General features: G+C 44.0%; 1 protein-coding gene across 7 annotated transcripts in view; it reads left to right on the forward strand.

Moving 5' to 3' along the window:
* Positions 1-20,061, forward strand: part of LOC117431656 (myosin phosphatase Rho-interacting protein) — a 245,746-nt gene that overhangs the window by 156,766 nt on the left and 68,919 nt on the right. For 5 of the 7 annotated variants that reach the window (XM_058995983.1, XM_034052858.3, XM_034052864.3 and 2 more), the window contains one exon: positions 11,429-11,906. In XM_058995983.1, the coding sequence (XP_058851966.1) occupies positions 11,429-11,906 (478 nt within the window). The remainder of the gene's footprint in view (positions 1-11,428; positions 11,907-20,061) is intronic. The other 2 variants (XM_058995984.1, XM_058995985.1) reach the window with 2 other exon arrangements.

Raw genomic sequence — 20,061 nt, forward strand, 5'->3', positions numbered from 1 at the left:
GAAATGCATCCTCCAGGATCGTGATATCCATGCATTAATTCGAACTGCAAGGCAAAACAGGCAAGCAACTGCAGATCAATTGACTGCAAATTTCAACCTGGTGCACTCTGGAACTGTCACTCTTCTGCTAACAAAGCTGATTTCATCTCTGCCTTTGCCTCCCACCTCTCTCTCGATTTCCTTGCTCTCACTGAAACCTGGCTGTCCCCTGATAACACTGTAACTCCTGCTGCCCTGTCCTCTCTCTACGTCCTGTCCCATTCCCCGCGTCTCACTGGACGGGGAGGTGGGACTGGTCTTCTCCTCTCTCCCTCCTTACTCTTTTCTGTCCCCTCCGACCTCTCCTCACTCTCTGTTAATACCTTTGAATTTCATGCAGTCCAACTAACCTTCCCTGTCAACTCCTGCTAATACTGTACTGTCCCCCTGGGCCTCTCGCTCACTTTCTAGGTGAACTCGACTATCTACTCTCCTCCCTCCCCTCTCTGTCTACCCCAACTGTCCTGTTAGGTGACTTCAATATCCATCTCTCCAACCCCAGCCACTCTGCTGGATCCCTCCCTCTCCTTCACTCCTTCGACTTCTGTCTCTCTCCATCCCCTCCTACCCACAAAGCTGGCCGTCAACTGGACCTCATCTTCTCCAGGGCCTGCTGCCCCTCCACCCTCTCTGTCACCCCCTGGACCTCTCTGATCACTATTTCATCTCTTTTTCTCTGTCTCTCACCTCTCTCCCTGCTCCTCCTACCCCCACTGTCACCTCTCGCCGTAACCTCCGCTCTCTCTCCCCCTCTGTCCTTGCCTCCACTGCTCTCTCTCACCTCCCTCCTATCGACTCCTTCTCACAACTCTCCGTAGACTCTGCTACCTCCACCCTCTTCTCCTCCCTCACCTCCCAACCTGCTCGCCCCTCCCCTCCCCAACCCTGGCTCTCCTCTGCGCTCCGCTCAGCAAGAATCACACTGCGATCTGCTGAAAAGAAATGGAAGAGAACCAAACTCCCTGCTGCCCTAGACCTTTACCACACTCTCCTCTCCTCCTTCTCCTCTATTCTCTCCTCTGCTAAATGTACTTATTTCCAATCTGTAATCCAAGCCTCCACTAACAACCCACATAAACTATTCTCTACCTTCTCCTCCCTCCTAAACCTTCCCCCCTCCTCCTCCCTCCTCTATCTCCTCTGATGACTTTGCCTCCTTCTTCTCTTCTAAAATCTCAGATATCCGCAAACTCTTTAACACCTCTCCCTCCCCCGCACCCCCTCCTGCTCCAACCCCTACACCCACTGCATCCCCTACTAACTCACCCTCCTTCTCCACCTTCTCGCCCCTCTCAGACTCTGACCTCTCCTCCCTGCTCCAGGGTCACAAACCCACCACGTGTGCCCTGGACCCCCTCCCCACTCACCTCTTTCAAGCTGCTGCTCCTGCTCTACTTCCCTTCATCTCCTCCCTTCTCAACACATCTCTCCTTTCTGGTCTCTCTCCCTCTGCCTTCAAAAAAACCTCTATCACTCCCCTCCTCAAAAAACCTACCCTTGACCCTACCTCCCTCCAGACCTACCGTCCTGTCTCTCTCCTACCCTTCCTCTCCAAAACCCTTGAGCGGACTGTACACTGCCAGCTCTCTGCTTTCCTGTCCAACCATTCTCTGCTCGACCCTCTCCAATCTGGCTTCCGCTCTGCTTACTCCACTGAAACTGCCCTCCTGTCTGTCACCAACTCACTAAACTCTGCCCGAGCTGCCTCTCTCTCCTCTGTCCTAATTCTCCTCGACCTCTCTGCTGCCTTTGACACTGTCGAGCACTCTATTCTACTATCCTCTCTCGCTGACCTGGGAATCTCTGGCACTGCTCTGGCCTGGTTCTCCTCTTACCTCTCCAACCGCACTTACCAGGTAACCTGGCGTGGAGCAACCTCCACACCTCGCCCTCTCTCAACAGGAGTCCCCCAAGGGTCAGTCTTGGGTCCTCTCCTGTTCTCTCTCTACACCCGCTCCCTGGGCCCCCTCATCGCATCCTATGGTTTCTCATACCATTTCTATGCTGATGATGCTCAGATTTTCCTCTCCTTCCCCACCTCCACCATCCCCTCCCGTATCTCTACCTGGCTGTCTGCTATCTCCTCCTGGATGCACTCACATCACCTCAAACTCAGCCTCTCTAAATCTGACCTCCTTTTCTTTCCCTCCTCCTTCCCCTCCTCTGATCTCTCTATCTCTGTTCCTCTGGAATCTACCACACTCTCTCCCTCTTCCTCCGCTAAGAACCTTGGAGTCACCCTGGACCCCTGCCTCTCTTATTCCCAGCACATCTCCACTCTGGCACGCACTTGCCAATTCTTCCTGAGCAACATCCGAAGAATCCGACCCTCCCTCACCAATTACGCCACCCAGCTCCTGGTCCAGGCCTTGGTACTCTCCCGCCTAGACTACTGCAACTCCCTCCTGGCTAGCCTCCCTGCGTCCGCCACCCGTCCGCTCCAGCTCATCCAGAACTCCGCTGCTCGCCTGGTGTTCTCTCTGCCTCGCTTCTCCCACGCAACTCCACTACTCCGCTCACTCCACTGGCTCCTGATCACCGCTCGCATCCAGTTCAAGACTCTTGTACTAGCCTACAGATGCCTTGACCAGACTGCACCCAGCTACCTCCAGACCCTCATCTCTCCCTACACCCCCACTCGACCTCTCCGCTCTGCTTGCACTAGAAGACTGGCTCTACCTCCTCTACGCTCCCCTGCCTCCAGAGCCCGCTCCTTCTCCACCCTCGCCCCACAGTGGTGGAATGACCTTCCTACAGATGTCAGGACTGCCCAGTCCCTGACCACATTCCGGAGCCTCCTCAAGACTCACCTCTTCAGAAAGCACCTGTAGAACTCCTCTGTTTGTATCCTGGGTCACTTATCACCCTTCCTTAAATGCGTTTTACTTGCTCTTATTTGCCCCCTATTTTACTGCATTTAATCCTGTACTTCAGAGCACTGTAATCTGCCAAGTGTTTAATCTGTAGTATTTTGTATTTAATTATATCCTGATGTAACTATCATTAACACTGTTATCTGCTGTATTATTGAATCATATTTTGTCACACTTGTATTTGCTTGAACCAAAGTCATTGTATTTATCTTGCTCTTAATTGCATTATTACTTGTACTGTGATTCCTGAAATGTATTTGTTTACGACTGTAAGTCGCCCTGGATAAGGGCATCTGCTAAGAAATAAATAATAATAATAATAATAATAATAATAATAACCTGGGGCGCGAGCAGCCAGTTTCATAAAAAACGGTCCACCAAGAACTCCACAGTGCGGGATACCATAGTGGCCCAACGTCCTATTAAGTGACTTTACATTGGTGTTTCCATTTTTTTGTCCACTACCTGTATGTCATGGTCATCCACTTCTCTTTATATATGCTCTAATTTTGAATTGACAGTCATGTTGCTGACATGCTTGTTTATAAGATACCTTGGAATTGACTCTATTGAGTGAACCATGGAATTGACTCTATTGAGTGAACCATGGAATTGACTCTATTGAGTGAACCATGGAATTGACTCTATTGAGTGAATTGTGGAATTGACTCTATTGAGTGAACCGTGGAATTGACTCTATTGAGTGAACCGTGGAATTGACTATTGAGTGAACTGTGGAATTGACTTTGAGTGAACTGTGGAATTGACTCTATTTAGTGAACCTTGGAATTGAGTCTATTGAGTGGATCATGGAATTGACTCTATTGAGTGAACCTTGGAATTGACTCTATTGAGTGAACCTTGGAACTGACTCTTGAGTGAACCTTGGAATTGACTCTATTGAGTGGATCATGGAATTGACTCTATTGAGTGAACCGTGGAATTGACTCTATTGAGTGAACCTTGGAATTGACTCTATTGAGTGAACCATGGAATTGACTCTATTGAGTGAACCATGGAATTGACTCTATTAAGCTTCAACTCCAAACCAGTAAACTGCACTTGTTGTTGGCAGTTTGACTTGACACTTTCAAGCCTTTTGAATTACAAGTTTCTGTCACGTTTGTTGACAAGCAAAATGTTTATGTACTTGTTTATTACTAACCCCAGTCAGCTCCAGACATACGGTAGAAAGACATTCATGTTACATTCTGTATCACGACAGGTAGAATGTAAGAGGAACCACTAGACATATTACATTGAAGAAAGGTTGTCACGCAGTACAATTTAACTTGATTTTTATTTCTACTAAAAGTAGGTGTCAAGGATGCAATTGTATTATAAGACGTGATACTAACCAGAAACCTTTAAACTGCCAAGGAGTACAGCACCTCTTGTCATTAGTCTTGCTTTCCATTAGCCATTAAATATAGAAGAAAGTCGGATGTACTTAGACAAATGTTTAGACTAAAGCTTTCAATGTAATTACATTATGCTGAAGAAGGCATTAGGTGTAACAGTTGTGTACGTCCTCAACGTTCTGAGTGTATTATTGAGTGTTTACCTTTTTCAACGCTACAGACCTGAAAAGAGGTGAAAATATGGAATCCCACTCAACACAGCAGACCTGTTTACAGCCCCCATATAATTATATTAATTATTAGTATAGTTAGTAGTTACCCTACTAAACGTTTGCCATGGTAATTTTGTAGTTTTCCCATGCTTTTCTTTCTGTTATACTATACATTTACCATCATTTATTATGGTTTCCCATGTTTTTTAAAATGCTTTAACATTTGTCTCTGGGCTTTACAATCCTTACCTATGTTTTTTCATGCTTTATTACATTTGCTTTTACTATGGGAAACTTTTCTAAGAGTACTTAGTACTGAAATATTTAAACCAGTAGTTTTTTTTTTATTTATCCAATAGCTTTCATTAAATCATGTTAAAATATATTTTTAATAAAGCTTTGTGAAGAGGGCCCAAGGGCTGAACTTCGTGACAGGCTTTGTGTTGAACGCTGGGCCAAGGTTTGTCACTGTGGATGTAACTGAATTGGCTTAAAGATAAAACACAAGAACTTCTTTGTGTGCAAGGCTATTTTAGGATTGTTCCATATGTCTATTTCGGAACTGAACATGGGAGCTAAAATCTGTCAAAACAACCTCTAGCTGAAATGTGGTGCCTTGACAGCCACCATTGCAGAATCACATTTCCTGAAGGTGAAGATCTTGGGGCTAAATTGTTCCTTAGTCTTTTGAATGTATTTGGAGAACAGTTACTCAGCCTAAGATACTAAGATATTTAATAAGCAAGGTAGGATTCTGAGTAATTACTAATCAATAAAAGCAGCACCTTGTTCAGAATGTATTAGTGAGCACTAGTTCTTGTTAGAGGATAGTGTATGTCATACTGTACAACAATAAGCAGTGTTACAGAACACTCCTGCAGTGTTTACAAGAAATGCATTACCTTTGCTATGCCCCACGTTGTCTGTATCACAGCTTTATATTTTCAAACATATTTCTGACTCTTTTGACATTTTTAATCATGGGTCATAAATCAACTGTGTACAACAACAGTGTATCCAGATCACGCTCCCTCCTACAACAACGCTGGTTTTCTGTTCCCACAATACACCACTCATTGCAATCAGAGCACTAGCATTGTTGCAGGAGGGAGCATGAACTGGATACACTGTGATGTTTCACAAAATTCTCATTCTCCTAGTGAACGTTCTTGAGTCAGAGTAAAAAGTAATTCCATAGTCGATTTACCTATGATGTGTGATTAAAAATATAAAAACAATCACGATTATGTTGAAAAATATAATGCTGCGATACAGACAACACGGGGCACAGCAAAGGTAAAGTAATGTGTTTGTTGTACAAAATCCTTTTCTGCAGGGTAACCCTGAACGCTGTTCTGATGATTATATAGAAAGGGATTCCTTCAAACAGGCCAGACAGCAGGACTAATGAGATGTGATTGAATGGAGCAGACGCCTCTGCAGTAATTAAACAGAGCACGCTTCTCACTTCGAAGTGCTAAAGCCAGGATAAACGGCAGCTGGATCTGTGAGGCCCCACAGATAATGCCAATTAGATTACAGTAAACACTGTTAGAATACCAGTTCGAAGGATCTGGAGAACTCTCCAAGCAAAATATTCTTATCCCATCAGAGCACACAGCACCTAGAGTGCAAGGTTCAGGTGGGGTATTAAGAGTATCCCATGGAGTTATGTGCTTGGACCCCTGTTTCTTATTCAGGACTTAGATCTGGGGATAATTTGGAAGCCTGAAAAATCTGCAGATGACACCAAGCTTGGGGGAGCAGCAGACATGCTTACAGCCACCCAGGAATTTCCAAAACAATTTACACCACATACAGAACTGGGCAGAAACGTGGCAAATGAAATGTCAATGTAAAGTGTTACATGCCGGTCACAAAGAGGTAGCATCCAAATAACAAATGGGTGGGATACAATTAGAACAAGCATACCAGGAGATAAAGACCCTGTGTTGTGATAGACTCATTGTTGTCAGCAACCATCCAGTGTCAAACTTTTGAGATCAATCGGCTTCTAGGAACTGCAGAGTCTGTAATTCTTAAAAAAAAAAGAAAAAAAAGAAAAGGAAAAAAAACCCTCTTCACCCAGCAAGCCTTTTCAATAAATATAACAGAAGATATTATCTGTATTAGGGATTATTAGACTATAATCTAAACAGGATGGTAAACATTAGCTCTCTTAGGATCTTGACAGAAACAAAAATTAAAGTCAAAGAACCTGCTCAAAGTCTAAAGAAATCACTGTGCTTGCATTGAAAGAATGTTGAAAGACAGTCAAATGGATGTTGGCGTCTGGCTGGCGTCGGTGTGAATACTTAGCTGTCAGTTTCCACATGTCAGAATGGTCAGGACAGGGGGGAACGGCAGGGAAATCGCTCGTCTAGGTTCATCAGTGGTGACCATGTTGCCTCCAGGAGGAACGCATCAGACTGACATGTCTGTATTTGCTCTTAGTCTTCAATGTCGAAACCGCAGTCATAGTTCTCCAGAAATACTTAAAGAAATGTAATAAATTCAGTGACAAATGTTTTGACTACAAGTATTTAATAGTCTGATTTCTCTGAATTTATAGGTCCCAAATTTAATTATAAAGACTTTGATTCTTGGTTGTTTTTATACATGGACTGTACTAGAAAAGGGACAGTCTACCTCTGAAGCTGGTAGTCGACTGGTCACACACTCGGTTTCAAAGCAGCAGCAGCAGCAGCAGCAGCAGTAGCAACACAGTATGTTTAACCTTTTGCGGTCCTATGTCGGACCAGGTCCGACATCATCAAAAAGACATAAAGCACAGGTCTTTAGTTGTCGTTTCTCCGGAAAAAGCCGAGAAAACCATTCAATGGCTGAGTGAGACCGATAGGAGCCGAGAGAAGCCGAAAAAAAAGGGGGAGTATCTGAGCAATACACATAGCCCCGGCACCACAGAGATAACACGGACATAAACAAACAAAATAGCTGCTTCTGCATCCAGTGCTCAAAGAATATCACAGACATTTGCAGAGCTTTTTGAGGTTATAGTAATAGAATAATGACTTGGATCACATTATTGAGGAGTTTGGTGATAAAACAAGTGATCAGGAGATGATTTATCTGTATGCACGACTATGAAAAGGTATGTGAAAAATACAGCGAACAAGGGGTGGGGTGGGGTGGGGCTGGAGATGCAGTACTGAGTGTCCTGTTGATATGCAGTGCCTTTTAAACTTGTTTTTAAACAGCGCGTGTGAAAATAAATTGGACCTGATGCGCTAAATAAATCGACCACGGGTTAATTAAGGTGTTGGAAGTGTAAATTGTTTTAAAGGTAATATCACATATAATGCTAGTTTAAGTTGTTCTCTGTTGGGTCCCTGAGTGGCTCACCTGGTAAAGGCACGGCTGCATGATGTGAGTCATGCAGTCAGGGGAGCACAGGCTCTCATCCTGGCAAAGACCGGAGTCGCCGGTCTCTGCTGGGGAATCCGGAGGGAGCGATGCATTGGCTCTGTATCTTATGAATCGTACCGCACTGTACCTTCACTTGTAGTTCCCTTTCAATTCAAAGACGACTAACAACAATACTTTTGGGATATGCCTGCCACAGGTCCAGGTATTTACTGAGCATTTTATGTCAGAGCTGCCGATAGGCCCCTCCGGGGATTGACGTCCTCGGTCCCGCCTACCGAGGTATTAGTAGTCACTCCGCAGAGATCACGTTCTCTTTTGCTTCTCACAATATGGTATGTATACTAACCTCTCCAGCTGCTGTGATTGAGTCTGTGTGAAAGAGCTCTCACTACGAGTTTTCTGGTAGTTCCCCTGCAATTTATTGCTGGAAGTCAGCTTGCCACTTCCCCAGAATCAGAAACCTCTGTCTTTTTCTGTAGACTGAGCTATAAGTGCTGCGCAACTGCGTGCCGTTTTAATTTTTCTGTTTTCAACAGCCTATGTCGCCTGGCGACCTGTAGTGTGCTTTACTTAACCCTACAGCTCTGCTGTGTTGTGTGTATTTTTCCTCTGCTTTTTTGTAGCTAAATAAATAAATAAATAAATAAAGGGAGAAAAGAGAGACACGTATTCCACCACCGGGACCCGGTGACGCCGCTGGGCTTACTCGGCCCTCCCACTCGTTGTCCACAGCCAAAAAAAGAAACAACCTGTCCTTCAGCTTCTGCTGTGTGTGAGTGTGTGTTTGTCTTTTACTGCTTTGCAGTTCAAAACAAAACAAAACAAAAACAACAACAGTGTGTGCTTCCTCCACTTGGCCTGATTCCAGCCTCACTGTCGAATAAATTCCATGGATACATTGACCCACCCACCTCAGTGTGTTGGGTCTTAAAGAAAGTTAGAGCCTTGGTGCTCCAGAGCCTCGGTGGCTCGGTGCTTTGGCTCCCTCGGTGCTTAGGCTCTCCCCGCATCGGTACCCTCGTTCACCTCACTCTCCAGCATTTCCTTCCAGTGCTCCAGAGGAGACATGTCCTTGTCAGCACGTGTAAAGCGCAGTAGCACATGTGAACCGCCAGGGAGGGCTTTGGTCCCCAGGGTTACACCGCATAGCCTTTCGGCTACTGATCTGGGCGAAAAAGAACCTGTTATTCCTCCGGCCTGTTTAACTCCCTGGAGTGGTGATTTGGGCAGCAGACTCTTGAGGGAGGGTCCTCACTCGTCAGAATGGCGACTCCACCCTCAGGTGGTAGAGCACATTTGCCAACGTTTCGGGAAGGACCACTGAGGTTCTCCCTCCACAGCTGCGGCGGTCCACTAGGCGTTTACGCCGTAGCCCACCAGTGGCCCAGGATGCTCTTGTACGCATTCCCGCCAATACCGTTGTTCCTGGCCTTCCTGGAGAGAGAAGGCAGCAGTTCTCCTTGTAGCCCCCAGATGGCCCAGGAGAATCTGGTTTTAAAACCTTTGCCAGCTGCTGCAAGGCCAGCCCTGGGAGATCCCGCTACGCTTGGATCTCCTCAGTCAGACGAGAGGCACTCTCTGGCATCCAGAACCGGGCAGACTCCAACTGTGGGTCTGGCCCCTGAAAGGGACCGTCTGTCTGTCTTAGGGCTCTCAGACACAGTCATCAGTACACTGCAGAATGCAAGGGCCTCCTCCACAAGGTCGTTGTATGCCTATAAGTGGAGGTATTTTCAAAATTGGTGTATGTCTAGAGGTCATGACCCCATCTAATGCCCTATAGCAATCATTTTACAGTTTTTGCAAGACCTGCTAGAGGAGGGTAGATCCCCCTCTATTCTGAAAGTGTACCTAGCAGCCATATCTGCATGCCATGTTCCCATTGATTCAGAGTCCCCAGGCGCTCATTTCCTGGCAACACGTTTTTTGAAGGGCGTTCGGAGGTTACGTCCTCCTAGAAAGGACGTACTCCCTAAGTGGAGTCTAGACGTGGTATTGGAGGCTCTCACTAAGGCCCCGTTTGAGCCTGTACATTCCATAGAGTTGAAATATCTCTCTATGATGACAGCCATTTTGCTAGCTATCACCTCCGCTAAGAAGGTTAGTGAGCTACAGGCTCTGTCAGTGCACAGTGCCTGTATGTGTATTTGGGATGATGGAAACAGGGTATTGTTACGCACGAACCCCACTTTCCTCCCTAAGGTGGTTACGGCTTTCCACTTAAACCAATTGGTGGAATTAGAGGTTTTCCATCCCCCTCTTTTTTCTTCGGAGGAGGATCAGAGATTGAATTCCCTTTGCCCGGTTCGGGCATTGAGAGGTTATGTGGATAGGACGAGAGCGTTGCGTCAGTCTGACCAGCTCTTCGTCTGTCATGATGAAAAGACCCTGGGTCAAGCCCTCTCGATGCAGCGACTGTCCCACTGGATTGTGGACACAGTCTTGACTGCATATACCGATGGCGGTTTACCTCCACCTGGGAGTGGCTACGTCATGGGCCCTCTTTAGAAGAGCTTCATTGACTGATATTTGTACTGCGGTTAGCTGGGCTACTCTGCATACATTCACCAGGTTCTACTGACTTAACGTGGTAGAGCCTTTTATGCCTTCATTAGGCACAAGGGTCCTTGAGGTTGCACACTTGCACCACAAACATTAGTTTGGCGGTAGCGAGACGTCCCTCGTCTGCTGTCTCCGCTCACGCTCTGATATACTTTCCAAAAAGTATTGTTGTTGGTTGTCTTTGAATTGAAAGGGAACATTAGGTTACGGATGTAACCCCGGTTCCCTGAAAGAGAAACCTTGTGAGGTCTCATCACTCGCATTCGTCGGTTCGATGCAAAAGAGAACGTGATCTCTGTGGAGTGACTACTAATCCCTTGGTAGGCAGGACCAAGGACGTCACTCCCCGGAGGGGCCTATCAGCATCTCTGACATACAATGCTCAGTAAGTACCTGACCTGTGGTAGGCATATCCCAAAAGTATTGTTGTTGGTCATCTTCTCTTCCAGCGAGTTGGAAGGTGGTGGTACTGAGATAGGCCACTGTACAGCACTGTACCTTCATTTGTAGTTATTCCAGCAAGTCTCAAGAGGTCTCAGGTTCAGTAACTGGAGAGCATGACTAGAAATGGATAGTGGATACTTTTACCTGTGTAGTTAGGCAGATAAACTGAGTCATATCACCATAGTAAAATCAGGTATGAAATGTGTTGAAGTGAATGCTCCTGTTAAACAATGTGCAGTCATACATCAGGAAATACATGTTGTTTTGAGCAGAAACATGGCAAAAGAGAAATGAATACCAGCCAATGTGAAGTGTTTACACGCCGGTCACAGAAGTGCAGAATTGCATCACACATCAGAATGAGCTGAATGTGTCCTTGTTGCTGAAAGAAATGTTACACCTGAAAGAACTAGAGAGACGACTAATATTAGCAATAATGCCTATGATGCCGGAGTTATGGGACTATAATAAATAGAATCTAAACGCTGAATCATATTTGACAGTCACCTCACCTGCCTCCTCAGCTCCACTGTCTCTCTCTCTCTCTCAGATCACAGAAGAGTGAGTGGCGATCACGCGGGCGGAGGGCGGAAGGCTCGTGTGGAAAGTGGATACTTCTCCCTGGAGAAGATCAAGCCCGAGTCTAGACCACCCCCCCCGCAGCAGCTCCAGATCACCTCCCCCACCAGGTACAGTTACCCCGACGTGGATGCCCTGACCCCCTGTCGCTCTCCAGAGTACTGCGACCCCTTCCTCTCCTCCCACAGCCCCTCTCCCTTCAGCTCCTCCCAGAGCTCGCTGGACTCGGAGGCCAGCAGCAGCACCCAGACCAGTGGGGCGAGCTGGGAGGCGCGCTCTCACCCTGCCCGCAACATGCGGGAGTACGCCAGCCTCGCCGACATCCCCAAGGCAAAGAGGATCAGCAACCGGGACGCCTTCCAGGTGGAGAAGAAGAGGCTGGAGCAGAGGACCCGCGCACGGAGCCCCGGGAGAGAGGAGGTGGCGCGGATCTTTGGGACAGAGAGGAGGTAAGAACCGTGTGTCCTGCTGTTCAAAAGCTATAAGAAATACAGCAGCGTTTCAACCGAATACTTGTCAACTTGACTTTGAATTTCACCCTGAAGAAAGAGGCACAATGAAAATGCATCACATATGCAATTCTGTTGATATATATGAGGGCTTTCTTTTTATTATCTAAACGCTAGTGGTTCTGTAATGTAAAAATACGGTTGGGTTTGTTAGTTTATCAGATTAATACATCCTCATTCCTGGTGATGGGTGTTTTTGTAGTGAAAAATAACTTTGAGGGGTCAAATCATTCATCATTTTGTACAAGGATTCTATACGCCCTGATTGTATTGTCCTGCTCCTGTATAGTCAGAGTTGCTTATTCAAGTGCTTGTCCACTGAATATGCCTGGTTACCAACCACATTTCTCTAAAGAGGACCTATTATACTACAGAGCAGAGCAGTGTTTTTCTTAATCCTTAATTTGTGGGGGTTGAAGGGTGGATTGCAAGCATGTTCAGTGTCTATGTATTTTAGTTGTGCCTCTTTTATCAGGGCTAATTGTGAGCATTGGAGGGAGGGGAGGTGGGGTCTGGAAATCTGTGTGTGTCTGTCCCATTGGCAATTCTGACAATATACTGTGTGTCTGTCCCTTTGGCAACAGTCTGACGGTATAGTGTAGTGTGTGTTTTCTTTCATGTGTGTGACAGTAGTGTGTCTTTCTTTCATGAGTGTGACGGTCGTGTGTGATTCTTTCATGATGACAGTAGTGTGTGTTTCTTTCATGCTTACTCTCCTCTCCAGCAAGATCTGTGGGGCTAACTCTCAGTGGCGATTTTTAATTGTTGTTTCTTTATTAAATAAAACGTATCTCTCGTCTGGCATAGCGATTCATTGTGTATCGATCAATCGCGATGCTTTCTTTACATGATATATCGTAACGTGATAAGAGGTTGTGACACGGTGAATGGTGTGGTGCAGTAGAAAGTGAATGTCCAGACTGAATTCTCCCAAAAACAAAAAGGTTTTAATAATTAACAAACAAAAAGATCATAAAATAAATCCACTTGGAAAAATATGTAATAATAATAATAATAATAATAATAATAATAATAATAATAATAATAATAAATAATAAGCCCCAGTACCAGCGATGGTAATGGGGCAAAACTCAGCAACATCCAGCTAAAACAAAAGCAACAAAAACACACTCCAATAACCACAGTCCTCCGTGCACGAAAATATGCTCTTCTTTTCCAGGGTTTGTGGTGCATGCGCTGTGCTGTGAAGTGCTGTGCGATGAGGGGTGTGCTCTGGGGTAAGTGCTGGCTCGCTGGCTACAGCCTCCCATCCTCCTGCTCCTCTGTTGACACACAAACACAAAACACGTAATCACACAAAAAAACAAACATCGGCTCCGGCCGATCGCTTTTTAACTCAGCGTAAGGGGAGGTTTTGACGTAGCTGCTTCCCCTTTGTACCCAGCAAACTCCTCCCTGCAGTCAACGCGTCGCCTGGTTTCTCCAATAGAGGGCTGCGCCGCAGCTGACTGCACTGGAATCGTCCTGAGTACTTGCAGCTACGCGCCCCTCCTAATATGGTCACCTTCCGGTTTCCACCTACCACCGAGGTGGTAGATCTAGGAGGCAGCGTACCTTCCCCCTTACACAGCGCCCTTTCTAATCGGGAGGGAGATTTACAGCATCGATCCTTTCTCTCTCTGTCACAGAGGTACGTATCATTTGTGTCTTGACACAAGACCACAAACACAACATATCTCATAGTTAGGACCACGGAAAATTCATGGTACTTTTTCAAGAAATTCATGAATGACAATAAAAAAACAATACATTTCACGGATTGTCACGGAAGTGTCATTTTATTTAAAAAAAAAAAAAAAAAAGTTGCTTTTTAAGTTGTCTAAAAATTAATAGCTCAATCAAAGAAAATCACAGAGGTTGAAACATTTTAACATTTAATGGTAGCTACTGAGTCAACATTTACAACAATCTTTTAAAATGTAACAAACAAGGGTCATTTAAATGTGTTGGCTGAAAAAAAGTCACAAGCAAACAAAACTGATTAAAACAAAACACGTTTGAATGACAAATTCGGCAACATTGTCAAGTTTTGTAAATGTTGGGCTATGTTCATACAGTAATTAAAGGAGGCTGTGTGGTCCAGTGGTTAAAGAAAAGGACTTGTAACCAGGAGTTCCCCGGTTCAAATCCCACCTCAGCCACTGACGCATTGTGTGACCCTGAGCAAGTCACTTAACCTCCTTGTGCTCTGTCTTTCGGATGAGACGTAATTGTAAGTGATTCTGCAGCTGATGCATAGTTCACACACCTGAGTCTGTAAGTCGCCTTGGATAAAGGCGTCTGCTAAATAAACAAATAATAATAATAATAATAATAATAATAATAATAATAATAATAATAATAAATGGACTGTGTTGTATAGCGTTATGCTGACTTTGATAAACAAAATGTTAAAAACAGGGTTAAGTGCAAGTGACAAAACCGAAAATTTGTGTTTTTCTTTACACACACTAAATTATATATGACGTTTTAAAACCACATAACATAGTGCTACTTGAGCGAATCAACCTATACAAAATAATCTGAAGAACAAGAACAGGAAAAACAAGAAATCATCGTATGCGACTTTTTATCCATCTAGCGTGTTGTGCACGCACACACACACACACACACACACACACACACACACACACACACACAAAATAATTATCTGGCCTGTGAGCAGAAAACTAGTTATTTGTTGAAGGCCAGCATTGTGCATCTTGTTGCAGTTTCAGCACTCATGGTTTTGTCTTTGTGGTGTAAAAACCTGTCCATATGCAGAAACTGCTCGTTCTGCATCCACGGAGTTTGGTGGAATTGACAAAAAGCAGCGTGCAGTTTTTGCCATGTTTGGGAATCTGATTTCGGACCTCACCCAGAAATCAACAATATTAACATTTTTGTCACTTTCAGCGGCATGGTGGTTGTAAGATTCAATTTCATCTCTACAGCTTGTGAAATCAGGGATTACATCTAGTGGCAAATATGTGACACCCAAGACTGACACCATGATAAATATAAGATCTATTATTAGTTGTAGTTTTGTTATTGTTGCAGACATTTATATATAGTTGTCTATGGGTTCTACATCATAAAAGCTGGTGAAGAGTAATGTAAAAAAAAATACGTTTTTCATGGTATACAGTCAAATACACGATTTCCATGAAATCGTGAATTTTCCGTGGCCCAACTCATAGTTCACCAAGTAGTTCTTGAGTGAAGAATGAATGTGTTTTATGGTTGGTTTGCATACACACTCTCCCTAACACATTACATTGTTGTTTTTTTAACAAAGTAGTCCATTATTAAATGATAATTTGATCTTATTATACAGCATACCAGTATCCCATTAGGCCCATCACAATGCATCATGATACAAATCATATCACACCGTGACATTAGTGTATGGTGACACCACTGATAATGTCCCAGTATAGCATTAGCAGTGAGCCCTCGTGTCATGAAAATGGGATTATAAAGTAACATAGTTTAAAAGAGTCCAATACCCACATGTCAAAGTGAATCAACTAAACTGTTGAAACCTTAAGACAAATAAAAAAATCTATTTATCATGTTTTTAGCTTAATATACTTTTAAAATTCTAGTTTAATCCAGTTTACTATGGCATTAGCCACTGTGGTCTCCCAAGACCATATTTACTGTATGGTTTACAAGTAACCTCACATTTAGGAGGAATGTTTTTGTCAGGTTTGTGAGACTGCTATCCTCTTTGACAAATATAGCATGGATTTCCATGAGTGTCAAGCCCTCCATAAATAAGATACCAGAAGGTCCAGTACAGTAATCTTTCCAAGGCAGCGTGGAGCTCGTCCCTACATAAACTGAGCTGGGAGGAGAGATGTGCATTCTTCACAACCTGGGTTTTGAGTCTTTTTGAAATTCCTCGATTTAAAATATGCTCATCTAAGCAAAAATTTAGATCAAAGTTTACTTCCATCTTAATATAATTTTTTTTGTGAGATCAACATTTTGTAGAGTTTTTTTTTAGCTGACACACAATTTGCTTAGCTATAGAATGTGTTTGTGTTGCAGTATTTCACAATAAAAAGATCCAGTCACTAACTTTTCATGACAAAATAAAAATAAGGTATGAAAATGTATAAATGTGAGTGGTATAAAATACATTCACCTCTTCACACATTTTAAGAAATGTACTAAAATCTCAGCTCCATACAGTATGATACCTGTAAAATATTGCCCTTTTTAAAATAATTTAGCTTCCTGAGTGTCATTAAAGCTTGAATAGGTTGTAACATCCAGTAACAGCAGCATATCAATCTGCTTTGTGATACAGTCAAGTTTGAATGTAGAAAACACATTCTAGTGAGGAGATATTATTGTGGGGCACTCTGCAGTCTTTCCAGCTGGATATCATACCCTAACTTCCCTGTGACTCACTTTGCACGGCTTTGAGCCCCTGGGAATTAAAATGATCATTAAACACCTTGATGTGTCTCTAAACCTGCACGTGTTTCATGTGGAAACGTATCGTCAATGAGGAGCATTCATTGCCTGTGCCTTGATAGATATATCAGCGTTGCTAACAGCACAGGTGTCTCCCAATGATAGGAGGGCCTGTCACAGCTGCAGCATTGCAGTTTTTCTGCAGCCAGCATGGAGAGTGCAGGCAGTCCTGCAGCTCCATCTAGTGGCCAGCATTGTCCCTTGTTTCTGAGCACAGGGAGTGCAGTGCAGGTCTGTCAAATCCATTGGCTAGAGTATCTATAAGGCATGCCAAATTTTGTCTCCATTGGAAGACAAGTAGCTGAGGGTTCAGTGAGTCAAACTGACAAATAAAGTCATGAACCGGATACACACTTAATAAACTGAAGATTTACAGCTGATAGGTTGTGCATGGTATTTCATTCCAAGTCTCTGTGTATGGGAGTTTACATGCGTTGTGTTCATCATGATCCCCCGCTGGTGATGCATATGTGGGGTTGCCTGAACATACGTCACACTTTTAATCTAATAATAATAATAATAATAATAATAATAATAATAATAATAATAATAATAATAATAAATGTGCTTAAACTTGGTTAGGACTTTCTGTAGCACAAGGTATGAGGATATACACATCTGGGCATTGATGTAGAACATGGTGATCTACTATTTTCTAATAATCAGGGCTCTAATTCTGTATTTACTGCACTGGCGTGTGTGTGCACATGCGTGTGCGTGTAGTGTTATTTGTTTCATCACATTCTAATAAGCTGTGCTGATCCATGTAGAGAAGAACACTGTAGGCATATTCAGCTGATCCTGTCAAAAGGCATCACCAAAACCAAGATCTGTAGTAATCTTGGGAGCATCAAAGTTTAGTAGAACACCTTGGGGTAGATGCAAGTATAGGCGCAGTGCAAATAATTGCAGATGCAAATGCAAATTACTCAACACGCAAAAATAATGATCCGCAATCACGATAATGACGGTCTCAATGAGCCGCACGCGTTAGGAGTACAGAGGGCAGTAGTCGCTGTATGATGTCTGTGGAGCACGAAAATACAAACTAAAACAAATGTCAGAGGAAGGGCAGCAAAGTCCTCTTGGTGCACAGAAAAGAAATGAAACGTTTTCTGAGAAGGAGCTGAGAGTCCTTATGGCTGAAACTGAGCCTCAGTCAACCTCAGTTATGCTTGTATCCTTAGGAAATGATATGTATTGGCCTGCCCTTTTTAGCATGACATCCAGAAATTTGCCCAGCACTCTGGAAAAGGTGGATTGGGCTTTCCTCCAGACATACCAACTGTGGTCTGAGAGGAACCAGAGGCTAAGTAGTGCAAAGAAGAGCACTTTCACATGTGCAGGTATAGCAGCCCCTAGGTGGACGCTGGGGTCTAGCTCATCCCTCAATTCAGCTATTAGGTCTAGGATGACCTGCGGAGTGAGACGATAACGCTTTAGCACCGCATCCAATGGTAGGTCTCTGCAGGTGTGTGCTTTTATACAGCTCTTAGTTACTCGCTTCTCGTTTCTACAATGGTTTGCACCTTGTAAGAAGAGGCGTAAAGTTTTTGGAGGGTCAGCAATTGCCTAAGTGCAAGGCAAAATCCGTACATCACATTATATTGTTTGTGCCCACTTAGTATACAGATCCCGCCCAATTCCATGCTCTTTTCTTCATTTGAATGCATTTCAATGCATCATTTTAATGGATTAACCCTTTGCGGTCCATTTATTAATCGCGCGTCAGGCACGCCAGGTCTAATTAATTTTCACACGCGCAGTTAATTTTAGACACGCTGTTTAAAAGTATTTTTTTTCACAGTCAAACGGGTTTAAATGGCCCTGCATATCAACAAAGCACTCACTAGGCATCTCCAGCCCCGCCCCACCCTTTCGTTTGCTATAGCGTTCACCTATGTAAGAAATAAATAATAATATTAATAATAGTCGTACATACCGATCGATCATCTCCGGATCACTCGTTTTATCACCAAACTCCTCAATAATGCGATCCAAGTCATTATTTTATTACTATAACATCTCAAAAAAGCTCTGCAAATGTCAGTGTTTTCTGTGCGCTGATTCAGTCAGCCAACTTGTTTACTTACGACCACCCCGTTATCTGATACCTGATACCATGTATGACTATTCATGAGTGTCACAAAGACGGCCGGAGTGGGTGGCGTCAGACCAGATGCAGGAAATAAACAACAGAGACTTGGGGTTTTGGTGAGGCTGAGCGCGTGATCGCGCTCAGCATTTAATAACAGAACAGAAAATAAAAGGTTTGAAACAACAAAAACACAGGGCACGGCACTTTCGCCAAAATAAACAGATAAACAAAACGGACTACACAGACAAACAAACACGGTGAGCAGATACTCTAACTATTTACTTTTACACTTTACAATTACCTCCGTCTCCAATCCCGTTCTCCACTCACCGAACACCTAACCCTGACTGAATGAAATGTGCGTCTATATATACTATTGTGCTGGGATTCAATTACTAATTAATTATTCACTTGAATCCCAGCACGTGAATTAATTCTGTGCAACCCCGTGCTCACATATTACATTTAACCAGCACGTGACGTGATTTGTGCCCTCCTCGTGCCTAAATACAAATCTACACTTTTAAATACAAGTGAAACACAGACCCGTTTATATCCCGTGTACCAATCTATACACCAACATTAACACACGCAACATACAACACATAACACACAAATGCACACAGGGGCGGGGCGCATTGCCACAATGAGATACACCTTTTTTTTTTTTTTTCTTCGACTTGTCTCGGCTCCTGTCGCTCCCACTCGGCAATTGAATGGTTTTCTCGGCTTTTTCCGGAGAAAAAACGACTAGACACCCGTTTATTGCGTTACTATAATGATGTCGGACCCAGTCCGACAAAGGACCCGTGAGGAATAATTGCAATGTCGGACCCAGTCCGACAATGGACCGCAAAGGGTTAATGATGGCAAAGTGCAAATTGGATAGCGGGTGCAGAACGCCAGGTGAACAATTACATACGATTTATGGCAGCATTCTGGGGGATTTACACCCACAAATCACTTTGCGCGTATCCTTACATCTATCCCCTTATGTGATCTCAGCCGATTTTACAGTTCTAGATGTGACTGACAGGGTTCTGGGTATTCCATGGCTGAGAGTGCATGTGTTGTGCACAGATACACTCGCTCACTCCACATGGAAACTCCCAGAACCTTCAATATCAAGAAACAAAGACGCCAACAGAGGCAGCGAGTCCCAACAGATCTTGTTGGAATGGAGAAAGCAGGGTGAGGAATAACATTGAGTCATATTGAGTAACAAGTAGATCTGAGCCCTATCCACACCAATAGTACTTTATTAACTATTTGACAGAATTAAACTACATATGGGCTACTGACATTGTCTTCAGAGGGTACTGTGTAGTGCAGGGTCTCCCACCCTGGAGCCCCAAATCCTCAGGTTTTAAAGGTGTCTATGTCATCAATGGCTAAAGATCTGGAACACATGTTAATCTTGACTAATGAAGCCAATAATTGGTTCAATTAAGTAACTGAGAGTTTGGTTGAAACGAAAACCAGAAGACCCTGTAGGATCCAGGGTTGGAG

Source organism: Acipenser ruthenus, chromosome 22 (genome assembly GCF_902713425.1).
Source record: "Acipenser ruthenus chromosome 22, fAciRut3.2 maternal haplotype, whole genome shotgun sequence".
In the NCBI taxonomy this organism is placed as follows: Eukaryota; Metazoa; Chordata; class Actinopteri; order Acipenseriformes; family Acipenseridae; genus Acipenser; species Acipenser ruthenus.